General features: G+C 35.6%; 1 protein-coding gene across 3 annotated transcripts in view; it reads left to right on the top strand.

The window, feature by feature from the left end:
- The window catches only part of AGTPBP1 (ATP/GTP binding protein 1), a 121712-nt gene extending 112521 nt beyond the window's left edge, over nt 1–9191 (top strand). For 2 of the 3 annotated variants that reach the window (XM_017515615.1, XM_017515618.2), the window contains 4 exons: nt 820–1529; nt 6293–6376; nt 8295–8381; nt 8466–9191. In XM_017515615.1, the coding sequence (XP_017371104.1) occupies nt 820–1529; nt 6293–6376; nt 8295–8381; nt 8466–8640 (1056 nt within the window). In that variant the 3' untranslated portion in view covers nt 8641–9191. The remainder of the gene's footprint in view (nt 1–819; nt 1530–6292; nt 6377–8294; nt 8382–8465) is intronic. The other variant, XM_017515616.1, reaches the window with a different exon arrangement.
- Nucleotides 9192–9972: the final 781 nt, after the last annotated feature.

Raw genomic sequence — 9972 nt, 5'->3', positions numbered from 1 at the left:
AGATAGAGTCTCACTTTGTCATCCAGGCTGGAGTGCAGTGGCATGATCTCGGCTCACTGCAACCTCCACCTCCCAGGTTCAAGCGATTCTCATGCCTCAGCCTTCTGAGTATCTGGGATTACAGGCGTCCCACCATGTCTGGCTAATTTTTATATTTTCAGTAGAGACAGGGTTTCACCATGTTGGCCAGGCTGGTCTTGAACTCCTGACCTTAGGTGATCTACCTGTCTCAGCCTCCCTGGGATTACAGATGTGAGCCACTGTGCCTGGCCTTGCCCTCTTGTAATGTTACCCTTCTAATGTTCTATATATAAAATATATATTGTATTTATTACTTGTTGTATTGACAGTCCTCTCTTCTACTCCTATAAAAATGTAAGCTACAAAAGGGAAGAGTTGGTTTTTTAAGTGTCTTAAGTACCTGAAACAAGGCTTGGCACAAAATAGACACTTCATAAGTATTGCACAAAATAGACACTGTTATTCATTATTGCATTAATGAATAACAATTTAATTGTTGTCCCTAATAGAATTTTGAATTCTTTAAGTGTTTCTACTTTTCTAAGATTTCTCACATTTCTGTGATACTGTCAATAGACATTATTTTTATAATAGAAAAAGTAAAGTAGATGTTACGAATTTTGTTGTGGTTAAAAATTTTGTCTTTTGTTAGTGAAATGAAAGCATATCCTGTTTTATCCATCTTTAAAATTTTCAAAGGTTTCTGAAGCAGTATATAAAATGAACGTATTAGTTTTGTTAATATTTTGTAATATTTACAGTTAAAAGATTAAACATTTTTTTTTTTAATTTTCAAAGGACTATGATTTAATCTCCAAAGAACCAAAGCCTTTTGTATTTGAGGGAAAAGTACGTGGTCCTATTGTTGTTCCTACAGCAGGCGAGGAAACATCTGGGAATTCTGGCAGTTTAAGAAAAGTTGTAATGAAGGAGAACATACCTTCTAGAGGAGATGAAGGTGAAAAGAAGTCCATCTTTATGGATCTGGCAAAAGAAGATATTAAAGATGATAGAACATTGCAACAGCAGCCAGGTGATCAAAATAGAACTATTTCATCAGTTCATGGTTTAAACAATGATATTGTGAAGGCCTTGGACCGAATTACATTGCAGAATATTCCTTCTCAAACAGCCCCAGGTTTTACTGCAGAAACGAAGAAGGACTGCAGTCTTCCTCTCACTGTCCTTACATGTGCTAAAGCATGTCCACATATGGCTGCTTGTGGAAATGTCCTGTTTGAGGGAAGAACAGTTCAGCTAGGGAAGCTTTGCTGCACTGGAGTTGAAACTGAAGATGATGAAGATACTGAGTCAAATTCATCAGTAGAACAAGCATCAGTTGAAGTACCTGATGGACCAACACTCCATGACCCAGACCTCTATATTGAGATTGTGAAAAATACAAAGTCTGTCCCAGAATATTCAGAGGTGGCTTATCCTGATTATTTTGGTCACATTCCACCACCATTCAAAGAGCCTATTTTAGAAAGGCCGTATGGTGTACAAAGGTGAGTTACGTATTTCTTCCCTCTTCTAAATAAGACTATTGTCAAGATATGAGGCAGACTTAAAAAGCAGTACTTTGGCTATTTAGGACTTGATAACTCTGAGTTATAAGTTACTGTATTTTTAAATTCTGCTTTGGAAATTTTGGATTTTTGAAATTGTCCTTGTTGGTTTACTTTATTTCTTGAACATTCCTTATTCAGAGGAAGGGAGAATGATAAACCTGACCATTGGATAGTTTAGAAATTTTCTATTAATACTGAATCTCAAAATATAAAAGCAGATTACTTAATAATCTTTGAATAAATATTACATTAGCAATATTTGTTAACTTTGTAATTTGTTGTTTGAACTTGATTTAAGTATATGATTTAAAAATAGGCTATAAATCACAACAGGGCAACTATAGTCAACAGTAATTTATTGTGCTTTTAAGAAATAACTAAAAGAGTATAATTGGTTGTTTGCAACACAAAGAAAGGATAAATGCTTGAAGTGAGGGATACCCCTTTTACCCTGTTGTGATTATTATGCATTGTGCACCTGTATCAAAATATCTCATGTACTCCATAAATACACACACACACACACACACACACACACACACGCCTACTATGTAGTAACAAAAAATTAAAAACTAAAAAAATAAAAATACATTATAAAGCAATATGGACAGATTATCTTGTAAAATTTGATATTTTAATTGGAAAATAGTTAGAAATACATAAGAGAAAAATATGGGATTCATAAAAGCAGTAACTAGATTATTAAATATTGCCCAGTAAGATTAGATATTACAAATAATATTAAATATTGCCAAGTAGTTAATATTTGTCATATAAAAATACCTTTTTTGGTGCATCTGGACTGGTTTTTGTGACGGTTTTATGATAATGGCTTATATCAGTATCTGAAAAAAAATTGTATCCCTTGTTACAAGTATAGTATGTAATGAACAAGGAAGAACTTGCTGTGAGTATTTGATTCTCCTTAGACTATAAGTTCCTTTGAGAAAATAACTGTATCTTATTTATTTGTTTTTTACCTGTAGCATCTTATATAATTCATTATTTTTACTTAGTGTATGTTTAGTGCCACTGGTTGGCCCCTTGATGTGTCATCCCACACATCATAGCATCAGAATGGGGGACTTACTTCCCTGGGAAAGATGTGTGGGAGTGGGCCTGTGCCAGGGCATCTACCATGTTACAGATGGCACCATCCAGAGGCAGCTGGCCTCGTGGAGTGGGGCTTCAAAAGGCTCAGGCGAAGCTGTAACTCAGGAAATCCTCTGCATGGTTGGGTTGCCATCTTGCAGCATGCGGTACATACACTAAATTAGAAATGTTTACAGAGTTTGGTAGAAAGAGTACATAGGCCTAGGAACTAGGAGGTGGGAACAGAAGTGGCCCTATTTAGTGTAGCATCCAGTATCCATCCAGGGACTTTCTGTTTTCTGTGCCTCCATCTCTGGGCTCTGCAGGATTAGAAGTCCTCATTCCCTAAGTGGGTGCAGTCTTACCACAGGGGACACAGCAAGGGTACAATATAACAACAAGCTGTGGTTGCCAATGGGGTACTCTGGACTCCTTGTATCTAGGACCAGCATGTGAGGGGAAAGGCTTACCATCTTGACACAAGTGATTGACCCAGATCAGCTAATAGAGATAGGGTTGTTTTTACACAATGGCAATGAGTTGACTGTGTTTGGAACACAGGCAATCCAGTAATTGGCCTCTTGCCTACTCCCTTGCCCAATTTTAACTGTAAATGGCCATATCACAGCCACCCTGGAACGAGAATGATTCCCAGGGGCTGAACCACTCAGGAATGAGAGTTTGGATTGCTTAATCAGATAAGCTGTCAAGACCTGCAGCGGTGATATCTGAAGCTAAGGGGTATTTAAATAGGTCTTGGGGCCTTAGTGTGGTGGCTCACCCCTCAATCCCAGCACTTTGGGAGGCCAAGGTGGGTGGATCAATTGAGGTCAGGAGTTTGAGACCAGACTGGCCAATCTGATGAAACCCTGTTTCTATTAAAAATATAAAAATTAGCTGGGTGTGGTGGCACATGCCTATAGTCCTAACTACTTAGGAGGCTGAGGGAGGAGCATTGCTTGAACCCAGGAGGCAGAGACTGCAGTGAGCTGTGGTCATGCCACTGCATTCCAGCCTGGGTGACAGAGCAAAACTCTGTCTTAAAAAATAAAAATGAATAAATAAATAAATAGATTCTCATGCCTCAGCCTCCTGCGTAGCTGGGAGTACAGACGTGTGCCACCACACCCAGCTAATTTTTGTATTTTTAGTAGACACTGGGTTTCACCATGTTGACCAGGCTGGTCTCAAACTCCTGACCTCACCCGCTTCGTCTCCCAAGTGCTGGGATTACAGGCGTGAGCCACTGTGCATGGCCCCCCTTCTAGGGGCTTAGGGCAGGGCAAAGATTTCCCTCAAGTATCTTAGTTGTAGTCTAATATAAATGGGCAATTATGTCCCCCAAAATACACTGTTACAGGTTTACAAACAGAGGCATATAGGTTGTTTTCAACTTGCACATGATTTGGCTTTATTTGCAGAGTGGCTTTTTTTTTTTTAAACCAATTGCCAGCATTTAAAATTTGGGAGATTCCACATCCGCAAAGAAGTCCAAGTTTCTGGTGTTTCTTGAAGGTTGTCAATAACTTTCACATCTGTTTCCTACTTAGTACTAAGCAGGCACCTTGTTTTTAGACAGAAGCTATAGTCCTCAGTTTTCCACAGTGCTGCCAGTCAGCCTCACTCAGTTCTCGTACCTGCTGGCCCCTGTTGGGCCCATGTTCTTTGACACTGTTTTGCATTATGGAACATTGCTGTGGAATGGAACTGAGTTGCTAAAACCAGCCTTCTCATACCATTTTGCTAAAAAAACAAAAACCAAGCCTTTGTGAATATTAACTTTTACATATTTGTGGGATATTTCAACTTTATTAATTAAATAAATTATTGTGATAAAGAGATATATTTAGTCATTCACCCATACTTGAACACTAAATTTTATGTGTGGTATTTTTCAGTATATAAAAGTGCCATTTTCTTCACTATTGACAGTCTTGTTGATGTAAATTCTGAATTTATTTATGTATTACTGTAACTGATAGCTTTTAAAAAAGCTTGCTTCTTTAGAATTGGCATTTTAAAGTTATGATATTAAACTTAAATCAAGAATGTGTAGCTTACTTTTTTGATACTAGATCTTTTCTTTCTGATAGACTACTGTATCAGTAGTGAGTTATTTTTTGCAGGATAAAATTAAAAGTAAATTGTACTTAACTGCTTAATTAGTAGATTAAGAGTTTTAGCTTTATACTTGCTTTTTTAGTATCCTTTGTTTATATGTTTAACTATCATACCTTCTGATATTTTCTTGGTAATTTTTAAGTTTTCAATTAGGGTAGGTTCTTGGCTTATTTTGAATTTAAGCCAAGAATCTACCCTAATTGTTATTGTTAGATATATTTCTAAACTATGTGAGAGTTAATATCCTTTAATCATGGAAAAGTGTCTTTGTGCAGGAGACTAGTTTCAGATTTGCCTGAAGTTTAAGACTGTCAGTGTTTAATCCATTCTTGAGATTTTTTTATAAACTATTTTGGTACACTTTCTCACCCTGCTCTCAATAAATCTATAAGCCACAGTTCTAATCTGCATTACTTATCTTTAGCTGAAATGAACAAACTTGAAATTTAAATCAGTGCATATAATCACCTTCCTCTTTAAGAATAAGTTTTACATGAAAAGTAGCTATGTATTAACACTAGTAGGGCTTTGTGGCCAGTCTACCTGAAGTTCTAGGCAATCTGGCTTTAGGAACCAAATCCACATTTTGGTGTCATCTGTTTTTTTTTTTTTTTTTTTTTTTTTTGAGATAGGGCTTCACTATGTTGGTCAGGCTGGTCTTGAACTCCTGACCTCGTGCTCCTTCATCCTTGGCCTCCCAAAGTGCTGGAATTATAGGCGTGAACAACCAAGCCCAGCTGGTATCACCTGTTTTGACACAGTTTGGCAATTGTTGTCTTCCTTCACTTAAATATTGATGGAGTAGAATGTGGGTTCTTTAAGGGTGACTTAGCCTTCTAGGACAGTGATAGGGTTATAAGAATTTTCTAGTTAGTTAGTGTTTATTTTATTGGACTGATTCAGAGAGAGAGATCAAGTCTAGAGAATTTTACATACTCAGGGAATCATCCTCTGCTCCCTCAAACAGGTGTTTCCTTTCCCTCTACCTTTCTTTTCCTACCGCAAAAGAGAAATTCTATAGAACATGCAGGCTGATTGCCAACTGCATTTTAGCTAAATTCCAGCCAGGTGGTTTTAAAAAAAATTATTCTTCTTATATAATCTCTGGCTTTTCAGATCTTTATACCTTCTAGTAATGCTGCTATTATGTATACAAAATTATTTGCCCAAGGGTTTGATAGTGAAATCTTGCCATTTCTATGTAGAAAGGCATAATAGACATTCAAAGTTTTTTTTTGTTTGTTTGTTTTTTTTTAATGATTGGACTTATGGGTGTATTCTGTGTGGTTATTTTCTAAAAGTCAAATTCTGATACTGATTTTTGTCTTGTTACGTACTGCTAATTTTTTGGTATGCAAAATATATTGAAGAATGATCATTTTAATTTTAAGAAATTTTTATACACTTTTTAAATTCAAAATTTATTTTGGAGAAAGCTGTACATCAGTGTATAATAATACATTTTGGTTAAACCTTTATGATTTCAGGACAAAAATTGCTCAAGATATTGAAAGGCTAATACATCAGAGTGATATCATAGATCGTGTGGTATATGACTTAGATAACCCAAAGTAAGTCTTGACTTTTTTTCTTTTTTTTCATAAAAACCTGAATAGTAAGTCTTGATTTTAATAAACTTTTATTAGTTTTAACTTTTTATATAAAATTTTAGTGTTATTTCTAAAAGATAAAAATTATATTCTGTGAAAAATGTTGGTAGTTTTAAAAATAATAAATAAAAAATATAGTTAATTTCTAACTAGTTTCTCCTTATTAGGTTTTCATCCTTTGGGATATAATGGTAATGGTAAATCACATTTACTCACTTAACTCTATCATGAGCTTTTGTTTGTTTTTAGGTAGATTTTTAATGGGCTTAAGGTAAAGGTTACACAGTGATGTTTTGTTTTTTAAAAAATTGAAATTACTTTCACTTAGGAGAGTGGATATTTCACATAAAATGCTGGCTTGTCCTGCAATACTGAGCCTTTATTTCATTAGGATAACAAATTGCCATCTTTTTAAAAGGAGCATCTGCTTGATGCTTCTCCACAGTCCCCACCATACCCTCTTGTCTCTCACTGCTTATAATTGGCTTCAGTCATTTAGGTTGTCTGCTCAATCTTTGGAATGCATTTTTTGTGCTAGTCATTTACTATTTAGGATTGTTCACTGATACCACATTTTAGGAGTTAAATAGAAGTAAATAAATGAAAATTACAAATATTAAGTTTGACTATTATTTAGTCACCTGCCTTCTCATATGAGAAATTCAATTAGCCCTCAGTGGCTTTCTTGTCTCCCTCAACATACTAATATTTTTGGAAAATTTCACATCTTACCAATCATAAGTGGAGGGAAAAAAAACAGTTTTTTTTTTTTTTTTGGAGACAGAGTCTCACTCACTTTGTTTGTTGCCCAGCCTAGAGTGCTGTGGTGCAATCTCAGCTCACTGCAACCTCTGCCTCTTGGGCTTAAGCGATTCCCCTCCTCAGCCTCCTGAGTGGCTGGGACTACAGACATGCGCCACCAACACCTGGCTAATTTTTTGTATTTTTAGTAGAGACAGGGTTTCACCATGTTGGCCAGGCTGGTCTCGAACTCCTGACCTCAGGTGTTCTGCCTGCCTTGGCCTCCCAAAGTACTGGGATTACAAGTGTGAGTTGCTACGCCTAGCTAAAACACTTTCTTTAAGGGGTTTTGTTAGATAAGAGTATAAGCTGTAGCAAAGCTAATGATTACATTTGGAATAATGTTGTTATAAAGTAGAAGAAACATATTCCTTATTTATTTAATTATTCCAACATTTGTAATTCTGTGTCAGATAAGACAGGCAGAAGTGGTAGAAACAGAAACTCAGGAACCCTGAGTATGGCATACCAAGTGCTATTGGACAGAATCATTGAGCATCTTAGAGTCCTCGTCTTGTCTTATTAGAGAGTAGGCTCCAGAAGAACAAAGTTTGCATTCAGCCAGGGAACCAAACCGACAAATGTCTCAAACAGTATCTGGCACCTAGTAGATACATGGTAAATGCTTATTTAATAATCAGTATGTAAAATGAGAATAACACGTGTGCCTTTCTGATGCTAAATTAAATAAAATAATAGGTAATTTAGCTCTTCAAATTGAAAATAATATTTTCACTGGAGAACTGCATGGTTTATGAGAATGATTGCTGCTCAGTACAGGTCATAGCAGTTTAAAAAATGTTACTTTCTGTATAAAAATAAGTATTTTAGAAATGACATGCATACAGTGAGGCAAGAGCTCTTATTATATCAGTATAAACATAAGAGCAAGTCTCTAATTATAAGTTTTTGTCTATAAATGTTATCCACATTTAATGCAGTGATTGTGCTTGTTTTGTTCCTTAGCTTAAAAATAATGAGGAAGGTGATATGGCAATAGTGATGTATTTTTAATTATAATTTTATTTACTTTTCTCTCATCTGTTTAAATGCAATGTATTTTAATATTTTTATTTAGTTATACTATTCCAGAAGAAGGAGATATTTTGAAATTTAACTCCAAATTTGAATCTGGGAATCTGCGTAAAGTAATTCAAATTAGAAAGTAAGTCACTTAAGATTTTCTCATTTTGTATGTGCACAGATATTTTCCTAATTTTTATTAGATTTCTTTGTCTTCTGTTTTCAGAAATGAATATGATCTTATTCTGAATTCAGATATAAACAGCAATCATTACCATCAGTGGTTTTACTTTGAAGTGAGTGGAATTCGGCCAGGTGTTGCTTACAGGTTTAACATCATTAACTGTGAAAAGTCCAACAGTCAGTTTAATTATGGTAAGACAGTTTTCTTTCCCAATTGAGATGGCATGCAGGCATCTTAACTGTAGAAAAGAAGTTTTTTTAAAAAATTATCAACTTTGAAAAAATGTTTCAGTGTCTTGTTTTCTCTAGTTCTTAAAATTCAGGTGTTACGCAACATTTCAAATAGAGTCTGGTAACTCTATCTCAAATGTTGCAAGTCCTTTAAAGTGTAATGATTGATTTCATCCAAATTGAAGGCAACTAAAGGTTTACTAGTATCCTCCGATGGTGACATCTGATTGTGTAATTTTTCTTGATGGTGACATCTGATTGTGTAATTTTTCTTCTTTAGCCTGCTACTGTGGTATATTATGTTGATTTATTTTCGAATGTTGAATGAGACCTCCCCCTTTTTTTTTTTTTTGGAGTAAACCCCACTTGGTTATTGTGTACAAATTGCTAATATTTTAAGAATTTTTTAATTTCTACTAATGAGGAATATTGGTCTATAGTTTTCTTTCTTTTCTTTTTTTTTTTTTTTGGTTTTGGTACTGTGTCTGCTTTTGGTATCATGGTATTACTGACCTCATGAAATTAGTTGGGAAGTGTTCCCGCCTCTTATTTGCTGGAAGCCCTTGTGTAGCATTGGTGTTAATTTGTAAACTTTGATAGAATTCTGCAGTGAAACCATCTGAATCTGGAGATTCCTTTCTTGGTAATCTTTTACACTAGAAATAAAATTTCTTTTTTCTTTTTGAGATGGAGTCTCACTCTGTCGCTGAAGCTGGAGTGCAGTGGTGTGATCTCGGCTCACTGCAACCTCTCAGATTCAAGTGATTATCCTGCCTCAGCTCCCCTGAGTGGCTGAGACTACAGGTGCATGCCACCACGCCCAGCTAATTTTTGTATTTTTAGTAGAGATGGGGTTTTGCCATGTTGGCCAGTCTGGTCTCAGACTCCTGACCTCAAGTGATCCGCCTGCTTTGGCCTACCAAAGTGCTAGGATTACTGTGAGCCAGTGCACCATTAGAAATGAAATTTCTTTAATAGTTATTAGGGCTATACAAATTATGTCTTCTGTCTTGAGTGAGTTGTGGTAGTTTGTGCTTTTTAGGAATTGGTCCATTTCTTCTAAGTTGTTAAATGTATGTGCAGGGTTGTGGGTAGTATTCTCTTACTATCTTTTTGATTTCTGCAGGGTCTGTAGTGATAGCACCTAATTAATTCCTGTTAATGATAATTTTTTCCCTTTTTTTCTTTGTCAGTCTAACTTTAGAGGTTTATCAGCTTTATTGACTTTTTCATAGAACTAGTGTTTTGTTTCATTGGTTTTCTCTACTGTTTGTCTCATGAGACCATTAAAAAAAAAACTGAGTGTACCCACAAAACTT

This window comes from Cebus imitator, unplaced genomic scaffold (genome assembly GCF_001604975.1).
Source record: "Cebus imitator isolate Cc_AM_T3 unplaced genomic scaffold, Cebus_imitator-1.0 Scaffold553, whole genome shotgun sequence".
Lineage (NCBI taxonomy): Eukaryota > Metazoa > Chordata > Mammalia > Primates > Cebidae > Cebus > Cebus imitator.
Note: the sequence above shows the minus strand (reverse complement) of the source record. Positions and strands in the feature narration are given on the sequence as shown.